The sequence below is a fragment of the Erpetoichthys calabaricus genome, chromosome 18 (assembly GCF_900747795.2).
Source record: "Erpetoichthys calabaricus chromosome 18, fErpCal1.3, whole genome shotgun sequence".
NCBI lineage: Eukaryota > Metazoa > Chordata > Cladistia > Polypteriformes > Polypteridae > Erpetoichthys > Erpetoichthys calabaricus.
The window spans coordinates 66,752,917-66,766,694 of NC_041411.2; the positions used below are offsets into that span (position 1 = coordinate 66,752,917).

General features: G+C 36.6%; 1 protein-coding gene and 1 long non-coding RNA gene across 2 annotated transcripts in view; one reads left to right on the plus strand and one right to left on the minus strand.

Annotated features, from left to right (window-relative positions):
• Positions 1-4,537, minus strand: part of txnrd3 (thioredoxin reductase 3) — a 34,342-nt gene extending 29,805 nt beyond the window's left edge. Inside the window, exons 1-2 of the mRNA XM_028824351.2 lie at positions 4,262-4,537; positions 2,407-2,467 (exon numbers count right to left, since the gene is read on the minus strand). Coding sequence (XP_028680184.1) covers positions 2,407-2,467; positions 4,262-4,369 — 169 coding nt within the window. The 5' untranslated portion in view covers positions 4,370-4,537. The remainder of the gene's footprint in view (positions 1-2,406; positions 2,468-4,261) is intronic.
• A 191-nt stretch (positions 4,538-4,728) lies between these two features.
• LOC114668556 (uncharacterized) overlaps positions 4,729-13,778 on the plus strand; it is a 55,094-nt gene continuing 46,044 nt past the window's right edge. The window contains exons 1-2 of the long non-coding RNA XR_007933936.1: positions 4,729-4,859; positions 5,894-6,034. This is a non-coding gene — a long non-coding RNA (uncharacterized LOC114668556). The remainder of the gene's footprint in view (positions 4,860-5,893; positions 6,035-13,778) is intronic.

Genomic DNA, 13,778 nt, shown 5'->3' on the forward strand with positions numbered 1-13,778 from the left:
TCTGCGACGAGTCTCAGGAACCCTGCAACAGGCTGCCTCAAAGAAAGACAGTCTATTGTGAAATTTCTGGTCTCAGGCGGTCTTGACAAGCGTGTAGGCACATCACCATACAGGTATAGACGAATTTAGAATCAGTATTAGAAAAAGTTGATTCTGGAATGAAGAAAAATGATGTGGCGAGAGCACCTTCATCTTTATTTAATGTCTTGCTTTCATTTTGTATTTTCATACTTGTATTTCTATTAAAAAGAAATTACATCTAACATCTCATTTTCAAATTACATTTTATTGCAGTTTAAGAAGTGCTGCTTTTTTTTTCTCTGCAAGTATTGTCAACCTTCGGTCACAGAGATGCACGAGAGACAGGAAGAAGAGTCTGGGCTTTCAAGGAAAATACAGGTACTTTATTATTGTATTAGAGACAAGTACGGTCAAAAGACTTCATTCAAAATAGGAGCTGTTAGGCGCCATGACACAGGCATTCGTCCTGCTTTAGCTCCCATCTTCAGATTAGAACACCACCAGCGGCGTTGAATCACTGCTGTGGCAAGGAGTAGTCTGAAGAAGAGAGATCAGACGAGTGTAAGGAAGAGCATTTCAAAGCCTGATGTTAAATATTCTCTACCATTGGACATTGCAACCCCGGTCACAATAGTATATGTATTTTCCCAATATTCATTATAACAAAATACTTTTATGGTCTCATGATTTTCACTATAACGGGAATCCATCTGCACATGTATCTGAATAAATGATATGGCTGTTCTGATAACTACTGTTATAAATACAGATACTGCTGGAAGCACCATAGGTGCAACAGAGTACTGGAGTAGGTAAACTACCATGTTTACACAGAAATCAAATGTGCTCTTCCTTTTCAACGAAGGACAAAATTATACTTGTGTATGCAGAATGAATTAAGGAAATGACTAAACCTACTTTGCCATTTCTTTAGACATGCCCACAGTTACCCACAGCTTACAACATACTGTACTCCTTCAAGGCTTTCCTTGATGCCATACACCATTGTACTCTGAATTTTAAAACCAATATTCCAGCTGCAGTTAAACTTTTCATAAGAAATTGAGGAAACATTACTTGATTGTTTAACAAAACACTGACAGATTACAAAGGAATGATGTCACACCATTTACAAGCTCTATTGAGATGTTCACCAAGATTTTATCTTTCATCCCCAGTATTTTCAAACTCAATCCAATTCAAGACCATTGGAGGACACAGCCTACCCAGGCATCACTGGAATTAACACAGGAACCAATCCCGGACACAACAAGGCAAACGCCCATATGGTGCCAATGCAGTTAATCTAACACAAGCATCTTTGAGGAGGAGGAAGAAAACTGGAGTGCTCCTTGATTGGGTCTGGGGGATTTATGTTGGCACAGGGAGGACATGTAAAATCAGTTGCAGGACTTGAACCCTGGATGATAGCTCTGTGAGACAGCAGCACTATCCACTTGACTACCATGCCACCTATCCTATCCTCCTGTATCCATTTACTATGTACATACTATAATATACTATGACTTTAATAATACCACAAATTACCTTGCTACTTTTAGTAGTTTTAACTGTCCTGTACTCTGCACCATATACAATAATCTAAATCATCTTCCACAATCTTTTCACTTAATGTTAAATATGTTGTTTATAAGTTATAATCTGTCAGTGAACCATTCAAAGGCAGCACAGAACACCACAGATTTACTGGAACAATTGGAAAAGACATACAATCATAATTCATTTTTCAAAGGAGAAGTACTCTAAAGCGACAGTGTTAAATCATACATTAACAACCTGATAGTCTTCAGATTAAGGCTCAGCGTAATCACAATTATTTTCATTCATTCAATAAAGAAATAATTCAGTGTGCAGTAAAATCGAGAGTGCAAAAAGACATAACTGTTGTTGTTAAAAAAAAAAAAAAAAAAAACTAAACATAAGCTTTACAAAAGTAGTATTTCATAATGCTACAACACAAAGTTGCTATGTGACCTAAGTAATGTGTGAAATTCTTTAACAGCGAGGTTTTAGGCACGTTACAAACAAGGCTTAGAGGTTAAATGGAATGAAGCCCAACTTCCCAAGAATGATTCAGCAATTTGCTAGCTATTCACAGGCCATTCTAGTATCAACATTTTTATACAGCCAGGACACTGCGTCTTAAGCAGAAAGTTAATAGCAACTCAAGCAAGTCACATATTACAAATATTGGCCAAAACATCCTCCTTTACAATAAAGACGTTTTAACTGTTAAAAGACTTAAGTGGCTTTTCTTTCCATTTACTATAATGTTAACAGTAACTGAACTATAGCCAGACCTTTTAAAAATAGGCAAACATAGGAATTTGGAAATATGGCAAATCAACAATATGCACAACTTACCCATTAAATCAAGCTCTATTGAATTAATCTCCACATTTAATGTTTTGAAAAGATCCTTTACCTATACATTAAAAAAAAAAGGAAATGAATTTATAATAATTTGATTAAAACACAGGAAATGTTTGTATGTTTTGACAGTAATCATGATGCATTATTTATTTCAAGGGTATCCAAACAGAAAGAAACCATTATACAATAGGGGTTATATATTTTTAATCTCAAAGTATAAAGCCAATGATAAACAAAGAGCAAAAAAAAAAAAAATATATATATATATATATATATATAAAAAAAAAATAGATATATATATATATATATATATATATATATATATATAGACAGACATAGTATCATGACCTTAGATTGTCCAATACTATTCACTGGTTAAGCAAAAAGTTTAATGGGTTCAAAACAAAATTGGCTTTCTGCTGTAAACAACGGAGAGATTTATAACTTGACTACAACAGTATTCTGTATAACATTTTTATATAGCAATAAATTACACACAAAAAGTAACACAAGAAGCCAATCACTATAATATATAGTCAAGCAACATGTTTAAAATGTGTTTGTGCTGCATTTACAGATGTTATTCATGTTCCCTTGAATGCCTTTACATTCTCCAACAGCTATCAAATTTTTGTAGCTTATTATTAATGATGAAATCCACTTTATAAAAGGAATTACTAAATGGTACCTACTTATATGATCTACTAAATATAAATTCAAAATCTTAGACCAATTATTTATAGTGGATCTGGAAAACATGATCAGCATCAACATTGCAGGGTCAAACGACTGTAATTACATTATTTCCAAACATGAATAACTATTAAAACAAAATGTTTCTTATAATGTATGAAAACATAAAAATTTAACCCAAATGTCTGTGATTTTACACATTTAGATATGCTTTTTTATATGAAAACCATTTAATATCAGGACTAGTAGTATTAAGTATTTGGTTTCCTTTTTAATTTAATGATACATATGAAAGTATAACAGAACAAAATGTCTCTAATCAAAAAGCTTAAGAAAATGAACAATGGAGTGCTGACTCGGGGTTGCATAAAACAGTGTTGTCAGCTCACAGATAAAATCTGAATTTTTTACTCAGAATCGTAATCTACTAGATACTGCATAACCTACATAGAGCTTACTGTATGGACAGACAAAATTACTTTGTCAGCACGGTTAATGCACTTGTGTTTCTGAACTTGATATCACCTCGTCTAAAGTCCGAAAACCATACTTTCCTTAACGCAACATTTATTGTATACAGTACTTACTTAATATAGCGCCTTTCACATTGATAACAGACTAAACTTTACAATGGCCTCATATATGCAAGTACAGTAATGAAAAGTGAGTAACAGGACAATGATTTAAACTAGAAGGGGCAAACACAAAGGGAAACGGAGGAGGACACTCTCAGTAACAAGAAAGAAAAAAAAAACAATACGTGGACAGGGTTTACGCGATTAAAATTTACATGTGTGTACAGTACAGTATATGGCTGAAAATTTAGCACGTGAGAAGGACTGTAGAACACTTAAAATCCCCGACCCCTTGCTCAAGCACTCTGGAATATACTTACTCTTAAACTTGTTTCTCCCAGATAAAGATTTCTAAAATGTTAGTGACGGCAGGCGGATAAAGGTGGGGTAAAGTGACATCTTAACTCGGATGCTTCTTCAAATCACATCTACATTTGAATAAAATACTAGTTCGAATGGCACATTTTATCGGATGGTTGACATGCCCCGAAAAGAAAGTTAATACATTTGCGAAAATGAAACTCATTACAAATCCTTTTCACTTGACTGCCCTGATAGCACACTAAACAATAACTTACCTTGACACAATACGGACAGTAGCTTTTACTGAAGACGACGACTCGGTTAGAGTCGATAAGAGATTGGACTCGAGCCCGAAGCTGCTCGCCGCTTCCTGTTGGAGGCATAGTGGCAAGAGTGGTAGCGGCAATTCAGCCTCGCTAAAATACAGGAACGGGGAAGAAAACCTATTGGGATAAGCCAAAAAGCAGCCCAAAAAGAACAACAGTCACTAACATCAAAAAATTCCACAGCAATAAATAAGCGCCATGTTCTGTCCCGCGCAGAAGCTAACCGCGCAATGACAGTCGCATGGCGCGTAGCACCAGCGGGACTTAAGGTGGGAAGGAAGTTGTCCGTAGAGTGCCTGAACAGTAAGCACAAAGAAATTGCTTATAGCGCAACTTAGCAATTATTAAAACGTCACCGAATATTAAAATTATGTCACAGTTGATCAGTGACAAGGTCCATTTTAATTTTGGTTGCATCAGCCTTAAAGTCCAGCAGGCAAAATATGAACCTCTTTCGCCTTGTTTCGTAGAAGATGGTGTGCCATCTTGTGGAAATCTTATTGTTACCCCAGAAAGGGAAGGATAGACAGCACTGACTGAGTCACGGGTTAGTATAAATAGCAGGGGTCATGCTTAGATTACTTTCTAGCAGTTGATGTTTAATGGAAGACACTAATGAGATTATCTTCTTACACATAAAACTTAAGTAGTAACAGTTGTAAACTTAACCTTTACCAGGAATTTTGCTAAAAGAATGAGAGTATATTAATAATTAAATCAAAAACAGTATGCTAGTTTTCTTCCTAGTCATAAACGCTTACCAATGCATTTTTTAAAAAAAGCAATGCAGTCTCCAGAAGTAAAAGTCTCACTAAATGAAGGTGTTTAACCAATGCTGTGTTACAGTCAAGTTCAAGTGTTCATGCAGTATAATAGCACTTTGTCTATATTTAAGTAAAAAAAAAAAGCAATGATTTGATTTTTCTCTTTCTCATTGAAGAAAGTGACCTAATATCATACTGAAATGTTGAAATTGGATTAATTTGAATACACATTTCTAAAGAAAAGTGACTACTGGGGAAAAGATTGCTGTAGAGGACAGCAGGGAGTTCTTTCTGAGTCACTGGTTAGGTACAATCTGTTCAGCTTTCAGAAAAAACTAGTGGGAATTACACATCTCCTGTCTTCAAATAAAAGGGTTTTGAAAAGTGATGAAGTCTACAAAATAATGATAAAATTTAATATAAAGTTTAAGAACACACAGGCATCATGTTCTGGTAGATTATCAGTAGAGGCTCCAAGGAATGGCAAACATAAGGAGCTAATGACGCTGCGTTTATTTGTCCAGCACTAAAACAGAAAAGGGAATGTAAAAGTTAGTCACGGGCAGTGTAATGTGGAAGTCTGAAATGAGAGATATGTGTTATTGAAAAAAAAAAAAACAAGAAAGTAGCATGAAAAAACACAAAGACACTAATGGAAGAATGTGATGAAACAAACCAAAAGCCTAAGTACTGTGTGTTGCAACAGCACTGATCTTGTGTAAAAGAAGAACTTTTTAAGTTGTGGAAGCTGTATGGCTTCTGGCTGTGGTTGCAGTTTGTATTCTTGTGTAACTTACTGTACCTTCTGTTTGTGAAGGCTTGATTGCATGCACTGAGAAAGGCATCAACAGTATGGGGGACACGGAAGGAGGTAGAGGGTGAATGGTGTGGAAGAGACTGCAGCAGAATTCCATATTACAGCTCGTCACCAGTGGGCGTATTTGGTAATGTTATAAAGGTAATTTAAACTTGATTCATTCAAAGCAAAAAAAAATGGTAAAAAATCTTGTCATCAAAGCTTAAAATTATTACGGGCTTATTATAGTGAGTTTGAATAAATATCTACCAAAAAAAAGTTACTAATTACTTTTACTAACTGAAAAGTGCCATCAGCTGTTGGTCTCCTAGCATGTTACTGTGTAAGAAATAGCATTTCAATGAGCTATAGGTAAAATTGGGGTCTATTCTGTTGCATTGTGGTTTACAGTAGGTCCGGCACTTAATTTGCAGTGCTTCTTTCTTTTTTTTTAATTATCTGTGTTTTTCTCACTTGAAAAATAAGTAAATAAACATCCTCCTGATTTAAAATACTGAGGAACTGATGCAATGCTCCTTCTAAGCCAAGTTGGAAACACCTTAAATGCAGAAAATAAAGACTAATTATTGTTCAGTATGTCACATATATACATTAAAAATGTTTTGACTACTTCATGTGATTTTTATGTATATCTGGGTGCTGAATTAAAACATTAAACCATTTTTCCCCACGGGGGTTTGCTGGAGCCAATCCCAGAACGCAAGGCTGGAACAAACCCCGGGCAGGGCACCAGCCCACCACAGTGCACACACACTAGGGACAATTTAGGATCGCCAATGCATATAACTTGCATGATTTTGGACTGTGGGAGGAAACTGGAGCACCCCCACGCAGACACAGGGAGAACATGCACACTCCGCATAGGGAGGACCTGAGAAGCAAACCCAGGCCTCCTTACTGCGAGGCAGCAGCGCTACCACAGCGCCACCGTGTCTCCCCAATTACACAACATATTTCCATAAAACAAATTTTTTTGCTGACAATTATAGTTTTTATTTTGTTTTCACATTATAAGTAATCAAATAAATATTTTAGTAATTTGTTTGAATTTATCATTTTCAAATATTAAAATCTATATTTAAAGCTTCTCAAAATAAAATTAACTACAATGAGTATCATTGGTTTATATGTGGGGACCTGAAAGTTCAGCGTATGTTACTGAGTCAGTAGTCAGGCAGACAAAATTCCCAGGTTTCCTCTGTGAGTGAGGCAGCAGAGCCAAGAATCGACCCTGGGTTCAAAAGGAATGGCCAGCTAAAATAAACCTGCAGCTTGGTACCAGAAACATCATCAGACCTAGTTTGGTGGATCCATATAAAGTGTTGCTACTACTCCATCATACTAAGCTTGGTTTAATGAAGCAGTTTGTCAGATGATGAAGGCTATTTTATGTATTTGTGCTGAAGGTTTCTGGGTTTGGCTGAGTCTAAAATGAAGAAGGAATTGTTGCTATTAGAAAACCCGAATGACCTAAACATGATGCCTGGATATCATTCAAAGAAGTAATTTATAATTTTTGGGGTCACAATAAAGATACAAATTATAAAGAATTGTGAAAAATGTATAAATTAAGTTTAAGAAATGCAGTTGCAACATGGGTCTCAAAGTTCACTTTTTAGTTTTGCATCCCTGGAAGTCTTAGAGCAGTGAGTTAAGAGCTTGGTAAAAGATTCTATCAGGCTATCAAGGATATGGAAAGAAGGTACCAGGGACATTGGAATGTCAGAAACAAGTGTAGAAAACACGGGCCAGAAAACAAAGTATGGATCAGAAAAAACTGAGAAATGGCAAAAACTAGAGAAGCTATAGGTTAGTCAATAAATATGCATTGTTGTCAGCTTTACGTGTATTATGTTTAAAATATATGTCAGATTAATTTAGGTCAATGTTAGATCAATGTTGTATACATAAATTGTATGAAGTTTTCACTAAATTTCTTTTCAATTTTGTACCTAAATGCGACGTAATGGAAACATTCTAATTATATTTTTTAGTGTGCTTGTGAATACAAATAAAAATAATTGCATAATTAAAGCAATTTTTATGATTTAATTTTGCAGACTTGTGTTACCAGTCATTAAATGATTACACTGGTAAGATACTAGATTTTAGAATCTTAAATTATGTTTTACAGTGTTGAACCCTTTTTCTCCTTGTACACAGCACATCTGTAACTTTAACGTAATAGCTAAGAGAGAATCATATCTGTAATTTCTTAAGTGAAATATTACACAGGTCCCTTGGGTCGTATCCCAACAAAACTTACAGAAAGGTAAATCACTGTTCTGAAAGCACCCATTTGTAACATTATCTTTTATTGACTGACACAGTTATTTCATTAAAATTGTCAATTGTTGGACTATTATTAAAAAAAAAATCAGAACAAGACCCAAATGTACTTAATAATTATAGACTTAATTCAATGTGTGTTATCTTTTTAAAGTATTTGAAAAAATAACTTTTGTGCAACGTCAGTCTCATGTTACTAATTACCACTTACTTGATACATTTCAGTTTGGCTTTTGTAAGCATTCTGCAAAACAGCATTGATATGTGTTCTTAATGGCATTTTAATATCATATGATGAAGAAAATGCTACACTTATTATGTTGTTAAATTTGATAATTGACCACTCTGCTCTATTACATAGACTGAAAAATTATGTTGGGCTCTCACTGTCTTTGCATGGCTTATTTCTGTACATAATGATTTGATGAGTATGAATTAAGATTACAGTACACCATTACTACATTCTGTAGTTAGATACAGTGTCCCCTAGGGCTCAGTATTCTTATTCACTTTACATTCTGCTCCAGGAGATGGAAACAGAAAACATCACATCTGTTTTCATTCATATTTAAATGATGCCCAGCCATATCGTTCTCTCAGACCAAATAACCTTTCTCTTATTGTGTCCTTAATTAATTGTGTTGTTACACTACTGTGTTTAGGGGAAAGTTACAGGGCTCAAATCATACCAGTAATACCACCGTGAGCCAGGCGGTAGTGATGTCAGACTCGTGGACAGAAGACCACAAAAAACAAGACCCATAATGTTAGCAGTTAGCCCCTCATCTTCCTCCTAAGAACATCTTAAAACCTGGCAAAACCAAGGACCTGGCAGTCTGAAAGTAGACATGCGTCTAGGAAGACGTTGCTGCAGCATTATCTTATGTAAATGTATTGCTGTGTTTTTCTCATTTTTTGCAAAACCTTGCCATTATATACAAGGATTACTCACATGCCCCAAACCTTTATCTTTCTTTTTCTGTTCTATTGCAGTGACAGTAAATTAAAAAATTGAATGAGCAAAGAAAACGTATTCTCTTAGAATGCAGAAAAAAACAGAAATGTTATTAATTGGTAGGAATAATAAAGACAGTAAGAAAGTCCTGTCGTTTTTTAATTCAATAGTCCAAGGCATACATCCAACTGATTCAGCAAACAATTCAGCTGTTATCTTAGACACCAGTCTATATATTACTACATACTCTATATTACAATACTATCTAAAAGTCCTCTTAAAACTTATTTAAATGAGGACATTTTCTAAATATGAAGGATGCTGGGAATCACAGGCAGGTCAAAGCACTATATTGATAGCTTTCAAATAATTCTAAATGCTGCTGCACAAAGCACTACTAGAAGTAGAAAGTATGATCACATAACCCCAGTTCTTTATACAGGCCTCCAGATAAGTTTAGAGGTGATCTGGATCTTGCTTCTTACATAGGCATCAAATCTGTCCATTTTCCAAACCCGCTTATCCAGGTTGCTGGGCAGCTGGAGCCTATCTCAGCAATCGTTGGGTGTGAGGCAGAAACAACATTTGTCAAGAGTGCCCGTCCATCACAGGGTAAACACACACTCACTGAATTAATATGAATTTACCCAAACATACATATTGGAACATACTTTATGGTATAAAGCTGCTGAATTACAAAAAATTCCAAGGATTATCAAAACAGCAATGAAAGTTTGAGGTTTAGCTTGAAGATCCCAAAGCTATGGGATGATCTGCTTTCTTGCTTATGAAGTGCCCCATCTCTCTCAGCATTTAAATCCACGAAGGCCCATTAGTTTAGTCTACCAAACCCTGATCAGAGTTGCAGATTAGTTTTGAACACTGTAACCCTAACCCTAACCCTATCATTATGAATTCTTGCCAACCCTATTCTATTCCCTTTCTCTTCTTGGTGTCTTGCTGTGAAAATTGATGGCACTCCTATACTGCCAAACTGCTACTTCTGTTAATCAGAAATGATACAATGAATACTGGGAGCCTTGGAATCCTCAAAACTCAAGAGGGTTCCTCTTATTAGATTGCCCAGCACCTATTTAGAAGGTTGTAGAATACCCAGAAGTTTCTAGGGAACCTGTTAGTATAGGTCACCAGAAATTTTCAGTTTCTCTAACTTTGATTGTGTCTTTGTCTGTTATAGCCAACTGTGGACCCCCCTCCCCCCAGAGATTTATTTTCCCCATTAACATTTTTCACTGGAGTTTTTATCTTTCCTGTTCTCTGTTGTCAATTGGCCATATCACAATTAGCCCCTGGGAAACAGAGGAAGAACACCTGATACCTCAGAGCATCTTCTTCTCTCATCTTTCTCCCAAGGTGAGGTCAGTGTGAACCTGCCATGCCTAAGAGGGCCACCAGAAACCAGGTACCCATGGACCTTCCAGTGAGGATAACAGTGCAGAATGCGGGCCAAACCTCCTTCAGATCATGAGATTTCAAGAAGACTAATAAAAAGGGACACCATAAGGACTGGGGGCAGTTCACTTTACAAAACACACAAGGAACTCCGCTCTGTGAGGGATGTATGTACTTTGTAAGAAAGAGGTTGTTATGGAAGCATCACAGAAGGAACCTTTGCTTGGGGGACAGTCGTGCACATTGGATAGACATAATGGAAAAGAAAGCTTTTAACTTTCTAAAAGTTAAGTTTCTTAAAGTTACCCCGACAGACCAAAGTGAGACTGCAAGGCTCCAGATGCAGCATAATAACAAAAATAGTTTAACCCTAAATTCTACATGCAGGCTTATTGGCCTGCACAGGACCAACAAAAGGTGATAAAAGACATTTAAATTCAAATAATCTAGAAAGGGAGAGAAGAACCATGAAACTTATGGCTCAATTGACAAAAACAAACTTTCTTTATACTTAAAAGATTTATTTACAAAAACTCAGAAACAAAAAGAGCAAAAAGGAAACAGAAAATGTATGCTTTGTGAAAGAACAGCCCAGCAACAGACAGACACAGACTCCAGTTGTCCCAAAAACACGCACTATTTATTTTGATCTATCAAGTACACACAATACCGTACACAAACCACAAGGCTCAGTTGTGCTTTTCTTCAGTCGCCTCCACTCCTCTCTCGCAAGCTCCGTCTTCTCCCTCCCAACTCCAGCTCCTTGAATGGAGTGAGGCGGCCCCGTTTATCCCGCCCCGGATGTGCTCCAAGTGCTCTGTGATGGTCTTCCGGCACCACTTCCTAGTGTAGCAGAAGTGCTGCCCTTGCACCTGGATGGTTCCTGATTCAGCAGCACTTCCTGGTGTGGCAGAAGTGCTATTGTCTTTTGCTCAGGAACCATCCAGGCGCCCCCTGGTGGCGACCACGAACCCCCACAGGGCTGCGCTTCACAGCTCCATGGTCCTGATGGAATCCATGGAGGCTGCCGTCTTATGTACAGGGGGAGGTACTACCCCTCTCCCGGTCCTTCCGGATAGGGCAAGATCCCTGACCCTCTGCCACAGCTTAAATGGCAAAACTTAAATAAACAAAGCCAATCTGAAATACAGTAATCCTTAAACAAAACCAAACTCTGGTAGCATACATCAATCAGAAGAAGAACTTACAGAAGTGTAAATCAAAAATTCAGGAAAAGCCAAGCAGACATAACAATTGTCAGTGTCTAAGCAGCCCTTTTGTGGTATGCTGGCTCTTAAATAGAAATGCGGAGGTCCCCCAATTTCCACATTAGTAGCCCCCTCGTCACCTCAGCTCAACATACATAGCGCAAGGAACATAACTCAAAGAAAAAAATATCAGATGAATGGAATACAAATAATACTTCCTTAATAACAATAAACTTAAAAATGAGAAAGGCTAAAGCATAACTTACAAAGAAAAACACAAAGTACAATAAAATAAAGAAATAAAAAGTAAAAGCTTTGAGCAAGGGATGAATCTGTACCACAGCATCTAGGAGTTACTTCCATAAGGAGCTGAGTCATTTGAACTTAAAGAATTCTATTCTAAGTATGTAAAAAATAAATAACTTTTTAAAAACAATGGAATGGCTAATGTGTATGTTCTCACTCTCTCTCAAGGTGGCTGAGTGCAGTCCTGCTACCACTAGAAATAAATCTACAATATATTTTTTTAAATACATGATTCTGTGCTACAACATACAATATCACAACTGAATCTTTCCATCCTTTGAGTCCAAGGCTGCCAGTTTCTCAGATGTATTTCAATGGGCAGGAAAATAGCCAGGAAGTAGAATTGTGGCACCAAGGTCCACAGCAGGACCCTGAGAACAACAACAACAACATTTATTTATATAGCACATTTTCATACAAAAAGTAGCTCAAAGTGCTTTACATAATGAAGAAAAGAAAAATAAAAGACAAAATAAGAAATTAAAATAAGACAACATTAGTTAACATAGAAAAGGAGTAAGGTCTGATGGCCAGGGTGGACAGAAAAACCAAAAAAAACTCCAGAAAGCTGGAGAAAAAAATAAAATCTGTAGGGGTTCCAGGCCACAAGACCGCCCAGTCCCCTCTGGGCATTCTACATAACATAAATGAAATAGTCCTCTTTGTAGTTAGGGTTCTCACGGAAGGACTTGATGATGATGGTCATACAGACTTCTGGCTTTTAATCCATCCATCATTGTTGGAACATCATGGTGCTTTGAGTAGATGGTGGTGGCGCAAGCCACCACCAAAAGGACACCGGAAAAAGAAACAGAAGAGAGAGTAGGGGTTAGTACAGATTTTAGGGCCACCATGAATAGTTATTATAATGAATTGGATATACAGAGTATCAGGATTTAAATTACAGTGAAGTTATGAGAAGACCATGTTAAAATAATGTGTTTTCAGCAGTTTTGTAAAGTGCTCCACTGTATTAGCCTGGTGAATTCCTACTGGCAGGCTATTCTAGATTTTAGGTGCATAACAGCAGAAGGCCACTTCTTTTAAGTTTTGCTCTTGGAATTCTAAGGAGACACTCAGTTGAGGAACTGAGGTTACGATTTGGAATATAAGACGTCAGACATTCCGATATATAAGATGGGGCGAGATTATTTAAGGCTTTATAAACCATGAGCAGAATTTTAAAATCAATCCTGAATGACACAGGTAACCAGTGTAGTGACATCACAACTGGAGAGATGTGCTCGGATTTTCTTTTCCTGGTTAGGATTCTAGAAGCTGCATTCTGTACTAGTTGCAAACGATTTATGTCTTTTTTGGGTAGTCCTGAGAGGAGTGCGTTACAGTAATCTAGTCGACTGAAAACAAACACGTGAACTAATTTCTCAGCATCTTTCAATGATATAAGAGGTCTAACTTTTGCTATGTTTCTTAAGTGAAAAAATGCTGTCCTAGTGATCTGATTAATATGCGATTTAAAATTTAGATTATAGTCAACAGTTACCCCTAAGCTTTTTACCTCCGTTTTGACTTTTAATCCTAATGCATCCAGTTTATTTCTAATAGCCTCATTGTATCCATTATTGCCAATCACTAAGATTTCAGTTTTCTCTTTATTTAACTTGAGAAAGTTACTATTCATCCATTCTGAGATACAAGTTAGACATTGTATTAGTGAATCAAGAGAATCGGGGTCATCAGGTGCAATTGATAA